This window comes from Drosophila suzukii, chromosome 3 (genome assembly GCF_043229965.1).
Source record: "Drosophila suzukii chromosome 3, CBGP_Dsuzu_IsoJpt1.0, whole genome shotgun sequence".
NCBI lineage: Eukaryota > Metazoa > Arthropoda > Insecta > Diptera > Drosophilidae > Drosophila > Drosophila suzukii.
This window is the reverse complement of record NC_092082.1, coordinates 83,560,426-83,574,554: the sequence shown is the minus strand read 5'-3', so window position 1 is coordinate 83,574,554 and position 14,129 is coordinate 83,560,426. Positions and strand designations below refer to the sequence as shown.

At 44.5% G+C, this 14,129-nt stretch overlaps 2 protein-coding genes across 7 annotated transcripts; one reads left to right on the top strand and one right to left on the bottom strand.

Moving 5' to 3' along the window:
* The first annotated feature begins 2,609 nt into the window (after positions 1–2,609).
* On the top strand, positions 2,610–10,658 carry LOC108016084 (serologically defined colon cancer antigen 8 homolog). 6 transcript variants are annotated; one of them, XM_070995674.1, is made up of 8 exons: positions 2,629–3,040; positions 4,133–4,352; positions 4,409–5,800; positions 5,989–6,073; positions 6,380–6,497; positions 8,826–8,950; positions 9,185–9,966; positions 10,052–10,658. In XM_070995674.1, the coding sequence occupies exons 1-8, from the start codon at positions 2,799–2,801 to the stop codon at positions 10,589–10,591; spliced, it is 3,504 nt and encodes a 1,167-aa protein (XP_070851775.1). In that variant the 5' UTR covers positions 2,629–2,798; the 3' UTR covers positions 10,592–10,658. The 6 variants fall into 6 exon arrangements, 4 of the variants coding, with proteins under 4 accessions (XP_036673323.3, XP_036673324.3, XP_036673325.3 ...); XM_036817430.3 differs by lacking the exon at positions 10,052–10,658 and having other exon boundaries at positions 2,620–3,040; positions 9,040–9,220; XM_036817428.3 differs by lacking the exons at positions 6,380–6,497; positions 9,185–9,966; positions 10,052–10,658 and adding an exon at positions 6,907–8,183 and having other exon boundaries at positions 2,610–3,040.
* EndoU (Endoribonuclease U-specific) lies at positions 10,645–12,769 on the bottom strand. Its single transcript, XM_036817433.3, has 5 exons — positions 12,472–12,769; positions 12,246–12,405; positions 11,789–11,994; positions 11,497–11,729; positions 10,645–11,428 (listed from the first exon to the last, which is right to left on the bottom strand). The coding sequence occupies exons 1-5, from the start codon at positions 12,596–12,598 to the stop codon at positions 11,186–11,188; spliced, it is 969 nt and encodes a 322-aa protein (XP_036673328.3). The 5' UTR covers positions 12,599–12,769; the 3' UTR covers positions 10,645–11,185.
* Between the last annotated feature and the right edge of the window lie 1,360 nt (positions 12,770–14,129).

Sequence of the window (14,129 nt, the reverse complement as noted above, 5' to 3'; positions counted from 1 at the left end):
TGGCTCAAAACGTGCGTCTGTGTGAGTGAGCTGGATTACAGGCGCGCATGCGCAGCGCACGCCTCTCCTCCTCTCCCTCCCTCTTTTGTTTGCAATGGAATTTCTTTCTTTTCATAAACATGTTTTCTGGCCGCTGTTGTTGGCTTATTACAGCATTTAAGAGGCAAAAAGAGCAGGAGGGGGGAGGGGGGGGCGATCGGTGGTATAGGGGATCGAGCGCACACACTAAGCCCAAGTGGCATGAAACAAGTTCAGCGCTCGACTTCGCCTTCGACAGCTCAGTTTTGGCCCGCTCTCGGCCTGCTGCGTCTTAGCCAGCCCAGCTCTTAACTTCTTCTTGAATGACTGCAACGCAGGAATGCAGTGTTGTAAATAGCTAAGGCCGCAGCGACCGACTGCAAGCGGTCCGGGCCGCATTGTTGTTGGGCGCAGAATCAGAGCAAGTCGGAGGACGACCGGGCCAGCAGATCGCGACAACGATCACAGCAGAGAGCTCAGGCTGCAACTTTGCAGAGGGAAAAATCAAAATAAATTTTAATGGAACCGAAAGTTGAGGAAATATAAGATGCATAAAAATATCTTTGTTTTTACTTAAAAATGTGTATAGTAAAATCACATTATATTAAACTTAAAGGTTCTTAAAGTCTATAAGATTCGACTATCTTATATACCCTCGACAGGAAACAAAACTATAAAATTTAACCAGTAGATATATAAGCTTGAAGCCCCATAGCAGTAGCTATAGGAAAAGCTTAGAGGTAATTTGTAATATCCAGTACCGAGAAAATTAACAAATAAATACTTATTTGACTAAAGATGTTAGTCTATGTTCAATCATCACATTTTAATCAAGTCTTTAAAAGTTCTTATCTTTTTATATGAGGAACAATAATATTTGTAGGTATGATATATTTTTTAAATCCCTTCAAGTACTTGGAAAATATATACTAAACTATATACCATATTATACCATAATTATTTATATATAATTTTTTTAATTATTTGTTATATAATTATTATTAATATTTGAACTCAACCAATATAATGGTTCTTCGTACATTACTTGGCTATAATAATAACTCATAACTTCCCCTATTTCTCCCTGTGCAGCTGGAGAAGTTGCCGTGGCAGGAGCTGGAGCAATGAAAATTGCTGAGAGCGCCCCGAGGGCTTCCAACTTGGATTGGGACTGGACATGGTTTGGGTTCGGGCTCGGGTCTCTTGCCGCTGCTCTTGACCACGATCGATAAGACTCGCATACACCTATACCCATGCGGACACGGCCACTTCAGAGACTGGGTTCGTGTAGGTTATGTTTATGAATTGTCTTGAAGATTTTTGCACACGGAATTATGCGTTTATCTCAGAGGGTTAATTTCGCTGGCTGCTGTTGCTGCAGTTGCTCTTATTGTTGCTGTTATTGCTGCTGTTTTCCATGGCCTGGGTAATTAAATCGCAAGAAGCTGATAATATATGGAAAAGGGCTGAAAGTGTGCAGGAAAATGGTTTATTTTTGCCCTTTCCTCCTGTTTTTGGCCAAAAGGGTTTCTGGCTCTGCCGCTGTTGTTCTGCTGCTGCTGCTGCTGTGCATTTGCCCGCTAGGAAATTATTCATGATAACAGAGATTGCATTGATTGATTGTGTGGCTGCACTTGGGATGGGTTCGCCTCGGATCTCCACGGATCGCCTGATCAGGCTCTGGGGGCATAGGAAGTGGGGGGACATCCGTGGGGTCGCGGGGTTGCTGGGAGCCGCTCCATCGACGGCTACCGAGCCTGAGTTATTTGGGCTATTAAATGTCTGTGATTTGGCCATAAGTTATAGGAACATCGACAATCAATTGTTGGCGTTCCTAGGCGGTTACCACATGTGGCAGTAGCTTGGCCCCTGGCAACTGAATTCTGAAATTTAATAGTCTTCAAGAGAGAGAGGAATTCGGTAAGAGTACTTTGCCATTTCAGGCAATACCATAGTACTTATCGTATCCTTTTACTTGCATGTCACGCTTTTAACCCACTAAAAAGTGGTTCTCTTTTGACACTTTGACCTTGTTACCCCATTTTAAATATTAATTGATTCTAATTAAACCAGTCAGTAACTAAAGTAACTCGAAACTAAATATAACTGCAGACATAAACCCACTTAGGGGCCCTTAAAATATGCAATGAAAACGTTTTTGGCCTCGATTCGGCACAGAAAGACAGGCCCAAAGTTGAACAACCCATGAGGAGGAAGACCTGAGTGGGGCTATGTATATGACCAAATATTGGCACAAATGAGCGTGTCTCCAGTGCATTGACGAGTCGAGTCCCCCTTTTGGTATTTGGTATCGATCAAACAGGAGACGAGCCCACACCGAAGAGATTCCAATTCCAGGACTTGAGTTGCCGTGGCGACCATAGCATTGCAGCGAAGGAAATGCTAATGGGAGTGTTTTGGAATCTTTGTTGACAGGGCACGACGTGGCACCAAACCCATTACCAGGGCCCAGTAAACCATATAAACATGGGAGGTCGGTTGTAGGGAGAGGGGGTTTAGACCTCCCGAGTCTATAAAAGCACCGACTTGTGTTTGCGGCCGTTTCAGTTCAACTTCATCGCGTCGTCGTCCTGTCGTCCTGTCGCTCACTCTTCCGCCGAGAAACAAAGAAACAATTAAAGTGCAGACCGCAAGGCGGAAGGAAGTGCATACCACAAGTGATCCCCCACCTCCGGCGCCAAGTTGCATGTTGGATTGTGCCACAAACTTTTAGCCAAGTTCCCCCCAAATGCCCCTATACCCCTTCCCCACCGTGTAAAATGAAAGCAGACAACTTCTTCAAGTACGGCGCCCCTTTGTACCAACCGAAAAGTACCCGGAGCACCCAGAACCAACCGCAAGTCCAAGCGGGCAACATCAACTTCGGTCATCTGACATCGTCCTCGCTGCTGACGAGCGACGACCTGCGTCATCTCACCCAGCAGCGGTGCACCGGATACTCGGACAGGGAGAGCCTCGCCAGCGTGAGCAGTGCGGGTGGCCGGATTAAGAGGCGATCGAGGTAATCCTTCGGGGGGAAAGGAGCTGGAACTTTCTAACTTTCAAGATGTCTTGAGATGTTGGACTAAGTAGTTGTCCCTTGAATTGTTTCTCAAGCAGCTGACAAAAGCAGTTTATCTCAAGTTCTTTTGAGGAAAGACAGTGCAATTATGCAACATTGAAAGGTTGCTAGTTACAACATCAGAAAATAAAATCGAATACAAAAAATTTTAACAAAAATGCTAACTACATTAAAGTAGTTCCCCAAATTCAGGATTAGATAATAAATTTCAGTATTTAATAATCATTTTTGCGGAGTAAACGTTTTTTTAAGACTCGTAGAATATTATCCGTTTGTCAAACAATAGACTATAAGATACAAATGTAGTGATTTTTGTGTAATTGATGAAATCTAGATGGGACGGAAAATTTATTTTCTTAAGTATTAGCATGAACGTTCTTTTTAATATATTAAACCCTTATTTCAAAGGTGGATTGAAATGAGTATTAGATATAATTTGATCCATCTTTCATAATTACTATTAAAACATTCTTAAACTCATTAAACGTGTTACAGATTTTTTCTTTAAAATCGTAATTATTTTCAATTTTCAATTAATTATGAGTATAACTGGAAATTGGCTGTTAAAAAAATTATTTCATATTAAATCGGACGTCTAACAAAAATGTAGAAAATCAAAGTCCAAAATCTGGTTGTTACTTTTTAGATCGAAAATTCATGTCCAACTTCTTTTATAAATCTAACCTGTTCCTTGCCTTAATAGATAGTTTTTCTTATGTGGATCTATAATCACTTGCTGAAGGGTGGCGTAGATTTAACAACCCCCGAGTAGGTGTTTGTTCAACCATGACGTATGCACTCGGCCACAGGAGCAGGGTTAAAGTTGTATTTTGGCCAACCTGTCGTCCTGGCAACAACTGCAACACCAAGTCCAATTGTCACCCCGAAAGGTCAGCTTCAGTTTCGCTTTTTTCGTTTCGGGCCTTAGTTCCATTTTCCATTTCAGTTGCTGAGCAACTCGGTTCTCTAGTTTAAATTCTGTGTAAAAATGTGATCTTAGAAGTGTCCCCCTTCTTCCCTGTAATTTTTTAGAAACTTCCCGATGAAGTCCTCCAAGGGGGGCATCAGCAAGAAGAGCAAGACCATGGATTACACCAACTATGCCTACAATGAGGCAGTGGGTCGCCTCAAGGTGATGCTGGCGGATAACTCCTATGTGGCACCTAAGTTAGGAGGAGGAGGAGCAGGTGTGTCTTCCTATTTGCGCAACTTCAACGAGGATTCCGGAGACAACTTCTCCGACAACCTATCGGTGGGTGTACCCTCAAGAGAGTATGTAAAAGGTCCTTGAACTTCCATATCTTTCAGGTTATTGAGCGTCCCGTCTTCTCGGACATTTCCAAGTACTTGTCGCCCAGCCAGAAGTCGCGGATTAGCTCGTATCGCCCCAAGAAGAGCTATACCTCGGGGTATCTCTCGGCTTCCAAGGAGAACCTGGCTTCCACCCCGGCTCTCTACCCGAGCGCCTCGGTTCCTCCAGCTGCTCCTCTTCCCGCCGACAGTGTTCCGGCTCCCGTGGAGATCTTTAGCTTTATCGAGAAGCAGGAGGACTACATAGAGCAACTGGAAAAGGAGTCCAAGTACTGCCGCAATGAGTTGACTAATCTCTTGGGTAAAGTCAAGGATGTGATTAATGAAAACGAACAGCTCACGGAGAATGCTCGATCTGAGCTGGTGGCTCTGGGTTCTGGGAAGTCGCAACCGCCTATTAACACTACTAGTCCTTCCTCGGATAGCGATGAGCACCTGGTGTTCGCCAGTGGACGTAAGACCCCTTCGACTCCAAGGAAAAGTACTTGTAAGGGACAGGTTCAGAGTCCTCGATATGCCAGTGCTCCAAATATTGTCTACGAGGCCAGGATTAGCGAACTGGAAGCCGAGCTGATGCAGGCCAGCATCGATTTGAGACGTCTGAGGACCGAAAACGAGGAGCTAAAAAGGAAACTGGCCCACACCGATCCACTATCTACAGTGGCCACTCTAACTGGAGGAACCAATTGCGAGTTGCATCGCAAGCAGCTGGAGACCCTGCAGCAGGATAAGCTGACTCTGGAGGAGAGTGTTCGCCACCTGCAGAGACTCCTGGATGAGGCCAAGGCCCAGGGTCAGGGAAGTGCCTCCTCCAAGCGCTACATCAGCGATCTGGTGCAGATGGAGCGCTCCCAGGCGGAGCTGGAGGTGCGTCATCTCCGGGACGAACTGGATCGCCAGCACGAGCGGGTCCGGGAGCTGCAGCACGAGATGGCCAGGCGGCTGGCCGAGGAGCGGGCCAGTGCCGAGAGGCGGTACAACAGCCAGGTGGATCAGCTGGGTGGCGATCTCAGCTGCCAGTGGGAGCAGGTGGCCAAGCTGCAGTTGGATTTGGAACGCCAGAAGCGCTATGAAACCGATCTCAAACGGGATGTGGCCAGTCGCAATTCGCAGATTGAAGAGCTCAAAATGGAACTGAGAGCCAATAGGACCACCTTCCTGGCGGACATGGCACAGGTGAATGCGGAGAAGCAATCCCTGGAGCAGGACATCACCTCGCTGCGCCTGCAGTTGGATCGGGCTGCCAGGGAGACCAAGACGGAGGCAGCTCGTCTCAACGCCGAGATAAACTCGCTGAGGCAGCGACTGGATCGGGGGGATGCCGATCTCCTGCACTCCAAAAGGGAGGTCCTGCGGCTCAACGATGAGATAGCCAATCTGGAGAAGGAGGTGAGTGGTTCAAGTGATCCTGAAGTCACTAAAATAGCTAGAAGGTAAAAGTAAAGAAATGTTTAAAATCACGTAATATCTTATTTAAAGAAATTTTGCATAACCTTGCAATTGCATAATAATTGCATACTTATTTTCTTGAATTATTATATTATAAAATCCTTTGACTTAATATCTTACTTTTACAGCTTGCTTATGGGGAGCTAAAAAACGAAATACGACCCACCAAAAAAGATCTAGACAAGCGAATCTCAGAGATGCAGGATAAGCATGGTAAGTGGGTTAAAATAGTACTCTCACTGGATCACTTTTGTCTTTCCACACTCTCTATCACTTACTATCACTATCCTCTCTATAAACTCTGGTTAAGCTATTGATGATCCTATTGTGTTCTGCGTGTGTGAAAACTAAACTGAAAAATTTCAAGTTATACCAAAGATTCGAACTTAAAATTGCTTACAGGGAAATGTTCAATAGTTTATCCATGAGTTTTGATCTGTAGCGCGTTGCATTTATTCCAATCCCATTTCAAAATATACACCCATCCATATAACTAAACCGTTAAATGTCTGTTTGTAGCGGGAACGGTAAATGAGCTTGAGGAAATGATAACATCTCAGAAGCAACTCATGGATAAACTGACGAACGAGTGCAAGACCCTAACGGGCAAATTAGAGGATACGACCTACAAGCACAAGTAATTATGCTCAAATATTAACCAAGCTATTCACCAAGCTTTTAGAAATTGAATACGATAGCTATAATTTTAAAAGTTCGATTTAGTTACTTAGTTACTATTTTATTATAATAATAGACACCTTATATAATGGTATGTGAACATTTGATTGAAAGTCTTCTGACATATGGAAACCACCGCACAGCGCAATATGAAATTCAAGGCCAACCCAAAGCAAAACCAAAGTTTTCCCACCAGTATTCCGAACACCAATTTTCTTTTCCGAGATTCGTTCCACACCAAAGAAAAAGCAAAAAAAATACCAATAAACCTCTCGACTTGGCTTGAGACTGGATTAACACGCTGTACTTGTACTTCTTCAAACCTTTCTTTTGCTGCCTGCCTGCCACGCAATTTTCATGGTAATTAGAACCAATTTGCGATCTTGTGATGCCAACAACAACAATAAGCGAGCCTTTGACCACGACAACAACAGCAATAGCAGTTCCTACAACAATAAAAGAAAGCGCAAACGAGTTCACTTTGCTGCCTGATTTGGAACTGACCGATATTCTAGGAAATGTTGCTGCTGCTGATGATGTTGCTGCTAGCACAGCAGATGTTGCTGCTGGCGAGGGCGATGAGATCCTGAGGAATATAATCAGAAGCAATGAGCGTCTGGCCCAGGAACTGGCCAAAATGCCACCGCTTCCCAAGATTTCCAGCTACAACAAGAACAGAAGCAGAGTGGAGTCATCAGCAACATCAGAAACACCAGCAACATCAGCAACATCAGCGACATCAGCAACATCCAAGTCCAAATGCTTTTGCCCCAGTTTCATGCGACACAGACACGAGCATGAGCATATCCATACATTGCGCAGGCGCAGCAGCAACAGCAATAGCGAGACGAGTGTTGCATGTTGCCGCAGTCGCAACGGCAACAGGCCAACAGCAACATCAACAGCATCGGCAACATCGGCCAGCAAAGCGCGTACACAAACCACGCACAGCAAGAACACCCTAGACACGCACCACCACCATGAGCACCACCAGCATCGCACCACCAGCAATATCTGCAACAGCAGCAACACCACCGCCGAGCAGCAACATCCTGGTCATTCCTGCTGTCATCCCTGCAAAACAGAGCCGTTGCCTTGGCTGCAACAGCATCTAGTTTTGGAACAGACCCTCAGCAGTGGTAGTCCTATAAATGCCTGTCAGCCCACGTGTCAAGTTCAACATTTGACGGTGGATGCTGGTGGCATGGCAGCAACATCGGCAGATGCCACATCCACTGCCTGCAGAGGTCCCGGGAGCAATGCCTTGAGTGCCAGCATCAAGCCAAAGTTGTACTTTGAGCAACTGCTGCGACGCGATGGTTGCCACGCGAAGAAGCCACGTCCTCCGGTTAAAGTGGACGTCAATGTGCGCTTGGTGCCCAAGCAGCTTAAACCGGCGAAGGTCACTCGCTCCCTCAACGAAACCTTCATCAAGGAGGTGGATGAGGTGGCCCAGGCCCTGAACGAAACCTTTGTTAAGGAGTCGTCGCCGGAATTGGCTCACATCGATGAGCAGCTGGCGGAATTGGAGAACGATCGGGATCGGGAGGATCGCGAGGAGGAGGACGAGGAAGCGGAGGAGCAGGAGCAGGCCACCAAGCTTTGATAGTGTTTTTTTAAGCCACAAAGTAGTCTTAAGTTTAAGGTATAAGCCTAGGAAAAATATTTATGGGCGGTAGCAATACTTTAAAATATTTAGGTCCGATTTCTCAATGTAATTTTAAGGTTATAGTTGATTATCCGTTGCATTCGTTTTCTTAATGTGAAGTAATTTTACGAACGAGTGATATCAATCTAACTTGATATCACTTTTTGAAAAAAGTTTTTCCGAAATAGCAACTAACCTCAATGACAATAGTTAGCATGACATTGAGAAATGGGATCTTAAACCATTTTAACTATTTTATATTCAAAGCACAAAGAATATTTAGTTTTACATTTTGCACTTTGAAACTATTGTTAAAGTAGATTTAATTTGTTAACTTAAGTTGACACATTTACTGTTTTTTGGTTGAAATACAGTCTGGAGAAGCAGCAGTTACGAGCCACAAACGAGCAACTGATGTCACGCCTCCGTCAAATCTGGGGCAAATACAAATCACAACTGCCAGTGCACAAGGGATCCCCGGAGCTGAGCTCCGAGGAGATGCGGGAGGAGCACCCCATAGAATCCTCGATGGTAATAATTCCTTTCAGTACTTGACTAATATGGTTTTTCCTCTTTCTTTCCTCCTGTCTCTTTCTCTGTTTCTCTATCTATAAACCGCTTTCTATAACCAACTTGAAGAGAGGAAATATCTGCTTTACAATCGAATCTAGAATATCTATCCAATCGCATGTTGAGTAATGAGGAGCATATGAGTAAATTAGATAGCTCACCACATGATTATACTAGCTTAGTTCCTGGAAAAGGTAAATTCCCCCAAAAGGGGATTACAAACGAAGTAGAGCACCCCCTTTACACATACCCTAATACTAAAACGATCTCACAACCCCATCAGAACCGGAAGCCGAAGTCCAGGAGTTGGATCTCGCCGAGAAAGCCGATACCTAGACCCAGTTACACACAACCAATCCACCCTAACACTAACTGCATTTGATTGGCGAGCCACTCTAATCAAAATCAAAATTTTTGTACTCACACAGCCGCTTACGACTACCAGGCAGCGACATATGGCACCCCAATCGAACCCATACAAAGCACCCCACAACCACACAACGGCGCCGGCGATGAAGACTATACAAGCGGAGGTCTTGGCCTGGCCGATGGAGCAAGTGCATCCGCCTCGGCAGCAGCCACCACAGCAGCCAGCATTGCAGCAGGAGCAGCTGCAGCCGCAGCAGCAGCAGCAGGATCAGCTGTCCCAGGTCGCAAGAGCAGCATCGCCGACTATGGACTCCAGGATAACGATGACGAGAATCTCAAGGACAACCTTGGCCTGGGCGAGAAGCAACAACAGCAGCAGGATCTCGACAGGCAAAGGGAGCGGGAGGAGCGTGACCGGGAGCTCCAGCAACTCCCCGAGCAGCGGGAGAAACGTGAAAGGGAACGGGAGCGGGAGAGGGAACGGGAACAGGCCGAACAACTGCAGCAGCAGCAGCAGGCGGAGCAGCAGCAACAGCCACAACAGCAACAGCAGCAACCATCGCTGGCCGAGAGCAACATCGCCAACGCCGGAAGCGCCAATCTGGCCGCCTACAACACCGATTACAGTGCCTACGATCAGCAGCAGTACGATGCAGCAGCCTATGATCCCAGTGCCTATGGTCAGCAGCAATACGAGGGTCAGCAGTACGACTATGGGGATACGGGAGCAGGCTATGATTACGGAGCCACTGACTATGGACAGTCTGGATACCAGTATGACGCCACGGCAGGAGGCACCGCAGCCAGTCAGCCACAGCCCCAGTCCCAATATCAAACACCAGCTGCCTCCCAGCGAGTGGCCACGGACTACAACAGATCGCCACCGCCGTTGGCAGCGGCCACAACGGGCATCACATCTCCGCCAGCAACGGGCGGAGGAGGAGCAGCAACTGGTGGAGCAGGAGCAACAGGATCATCCGGAACAGCTGGAACACCCTTATCCGCAACGGGCCGACCACAATCGCGCCCGGGCAGTGGAGCTGTGGGGTCAGCAGCTTCTGCTGGAGCAGTCGCCGGCGGAAAATCCACTCTGCCACAACAGCCTGCCGCGTCAGCCGCCGGCAAGAAGTAGCTGGAGTCCCGACTGCGAGGATCGCCAGACGCTGGAGTGCTCCATCAGTAGTCCCAGCCTGATGCGCTCCTCCAACGATGAGACCTGCTCTGAGCTGGCCGATCTCAGCGAGACCTTCTTGGTGCTGGGGGAAGCTTCCCAGGAGGATGATAGCTTATCCCCTGCCCACACCACCATCATCACGGCCAGGAGATCAAGTGCTCCGGCCGTCGTCCAGCAGACGGACATTGCCAACGAGACAGTCACCATCGAGCGCCATCTAGAAGCACCCAGTTCTCCAGCAACAGTTTCTTCAGTCAACCTACGTACTTCTACTCATGTGTTCCAGAAATAATCAACCAAAGGAAATCCATGTTTTTTAACTAATAAAAGAATTAGAAATCAAAGTTTACAAGGATTTACATGTTATATTTAATTTCTAGCTAATTAAAGGGGCTACATTTTAGTATTTATTTTTTAGTTCTCAAAAAATGTATAAAACCTATATTGTTTAGGATGAAAGACGAGATATGACACCCCATTTTACATAAAGCTTGGGAAAGTGAATCCATTGTGAAGCAGGTTTAATGACTGCATAATACTTAAACGTCACAATCTCACATAATAGCAATTGACTTGCTTGACTTCCGCCGGTAATAACTATTAATGTTAGAACTAATAAACAACTTCATGATGTAAGGCCAAGTGCTTTGGGCCACGCAATGCTGTCAAAACAACCGAAATGATTGACAGACGAACAATCTTCGTGTCCTGACTGACATCCTCGTCAATTGCTAGAGACAATTGGGCCAAGAAGCACTCATAAAGTGGCAAAATAAAATGAACTTGACTTTGAGTTTGGAGGTTAGCCTTTTGCCTTTTCTGATGAGGTAGCAGTAACTCATTTTATTGAGTTTCCGAAATGGATGATGGTAGGGGAAACGATGATCTAGGAGCTGTCGGGATAGGCGGAGGCTATCAGGCGCATACCATTCCAGTTCCATCCATGAGAGACAATCGGAACTGAGGCATGCCCCAGCTGAATGTGGCAGGGCTCCTTCTCCGCGGTGGTCAAAAAGCAGGCGGTATAGAGGGACAACTCCAACTCGGGAGAAGTGCCTACGAAAAATCCAGTAACTGGCTTGTTGAGATTCTGGTACGTGTAGCGAACACTCAGTACCATTTGGTTGTTCTAGAAAGGATTTAAATATATTTTAGATTTATATTATACGTATCTCTTGTATCATATAGATATATTACCTTTCCCGTTTCCTTGTGGCTCAGCCAGCCCTTGTAGTCCACATTTCCGCGTTGCTCTTGGTCTGCGAAATACAGCCAATTGTGCAGTCCCAGGACCTTTTGGTCCCGTATCTCCGCCATGAAGACGTGCTCGAAACTGGAGCTGCCCACGATGCCACGACCCCGGGAGTACGGAGTGAACCAAAGTTCCTGCAGCAAACGCAGCTGATCATCATATTCGATGCTCACAATGTCTAGAAGGAATTCGATGGGAGATGATCATGTGGTTACTTTTAATGTGAGATAGTCTTACCCTTTTTGACCAGATATCTCATGGTCAGCTTCATAACCCGAGTATTCATCACAGTCCTGAGAAAATCGTGCTGCTCCTCAATGTGCTCAGGGGTTGGGTGCTCTGCCACCGCCACATCCAACTCGTAGTTGTCGAAGAGTCTCATGAGAAGGGCGGTGGTGGAGTTGGAATCTTTGGCCAATAAATCCTGATGCAGTTCAAAAAGACTGGAAGGTAAAAATATTAACGAGATATAAGAAAATTAGTCATCTATGGATTGCATAAATATACACCACAGTCTTTGAAATATAATTCGAAAACTTGAAAATCTTAAACAAAGTTCTAAATCGTTTAAAAATATGTGATCTATAATTTTGTTTATTTCTAATCTCTTTTAGATTCTTTATGAGTTAAAACAATCGAAACCCTAAATGCATTTTGGAAACCTTCGGCGTATTATCACATCATCATTACTTACCTCCTGGGGGCTCGATCGTCATGAGCACCCGGCGTGGTCTTCCCCTGGAGATTCACCTTGTAGAGGTACGGACTGACCTCGGTCTCCTCCGCATAGAGGTTCTTGGAGAGGGTCAAGACGTCATCGGGGGTTTTGGGCAGTGGCTTGCTGTGGAAGTACTCTAAGAGAAGAACCAGTTAACGAGCCTTCTCTTTTAAAAGAGATCTATGGGAGACTCTTAACTCACCGTAGAAATGCCAACTCAAGATGCCAATGGTGATCAGCAGGCCTACGATCACGAATCTCTTTAGCTTCTGGCATTTGGCGCTATCGATGTTGCTACCGCTGTTTGTTTGCTGCTGCACTGCGTCCATTGTGGTTTAATTATCTAATTACGATTAGTCAAACATTTGTTTTCTCGCCTTTGTTTGTGTCCCCGTATATTCGGTGTTTATCTTTAGCCCAAATCTTTTGCGTTGATCGAGTTTTATCTGCTCATTTCGACCGACCGACTGCCTCTGTGGCCAAATCGCCACTGAGCGGATGGTTCCAGTCCAGATTCGTATGCTCACATGCTGAATATATGAGTAGAGCCCCAAAAAATTGGATAAACCGCTCTCCCTCTCTTTTCTGTTTCTGTAAGGGCTCTCTGGGGATCATCTGTTGTCGTTTGTTTTCGCTTTTAGCTTCGCCAGCAGCTTTTTGCTTGCTCAGGAGCGGATTCATTGGGCCTTCTGTGTACATATGTGTTTACCCAACTTAAAGTTTCATCAAATAAAATATGCCAACATATGGTGCACTTTAATAATACATTTTCAAGGAAAACATTTAACCAAAGTAATCCTATGTTCATAGAAAGAGAGCTTGCTGAGTTAATGTCTTAATGGTGTTTTGTACCAATTAAATTTTAACGTAATATTTAAATTAAATATCTTAACTGTTCACATATGGCGTATTTTCAAAGGTTTTATAGGTATCATGCATTTCGTAGATTTTCATATTAACAGAAGAAGATCATTGAATTTTCATTTTAAAACGTTTTTATTTTAAACTTGTCAGTTACGAAAGCTAGTTAAATAACAACCTGCTTTTAAAAGCCTTATATTTATGTAACTTCCATTTTAATAATGCTACTGATATCGTAAAAATTTTAAAAAAAACTTACACATCCTAATAAACATATGGCTGGGCTGGCAGAAAAGTTCTTGGTACTTAAACAATTTTATGCATAAAGCGTTAATAATAAACAACAACGTGACTGGAATCAGGCATTTGGGAGCACTTAAACAAATAATTTAATCACGCAATTAGCAATTTGTTTGTTTCACCAAATAACGCGTCATTTGTATTGTCGTCTCGACTGCAATATAATTACACCCATTTTGGGTCTAAACCATAGTGTGTACCACAAAAAAACCTTCAACAGGAAACTGTGACGTGCTTGGAAAAAAAAATTAAAAAATAAATTGTGAGCAAAATATTGTATAATTGCACACTTAAAGTTAAAGTGTTAAATATTCTTAGGGCATGACGTTTTTTTTTATAGCAACAACATGCTACATTTCTATTATCTCCACGGCAGTGTAATTACAGCCAAATTGATTATATTTAATAGTCGAACGCTAAAGAAAGAGTAAGAAGCAATAAGAACCGTAGTAATATTCACAATTTAATACAAAGTAAAAACGTAGCATATTTTTTTTGGTAATGCCACATGCAATTTTTAAATTAATTTTATTTAAACATATCTTAGTAAAAACAAAACAAATAGCTTGTCACGAATAAAAGCAATTTCTTTTGCAAATGACACCCAATTCAAGAGTTCTTTATTGATTTAAGTTCACATATTAATAAGTGTCTAACAACAATTTTTTTTTTGAATGCATATTTACTTTTTGCTTATAA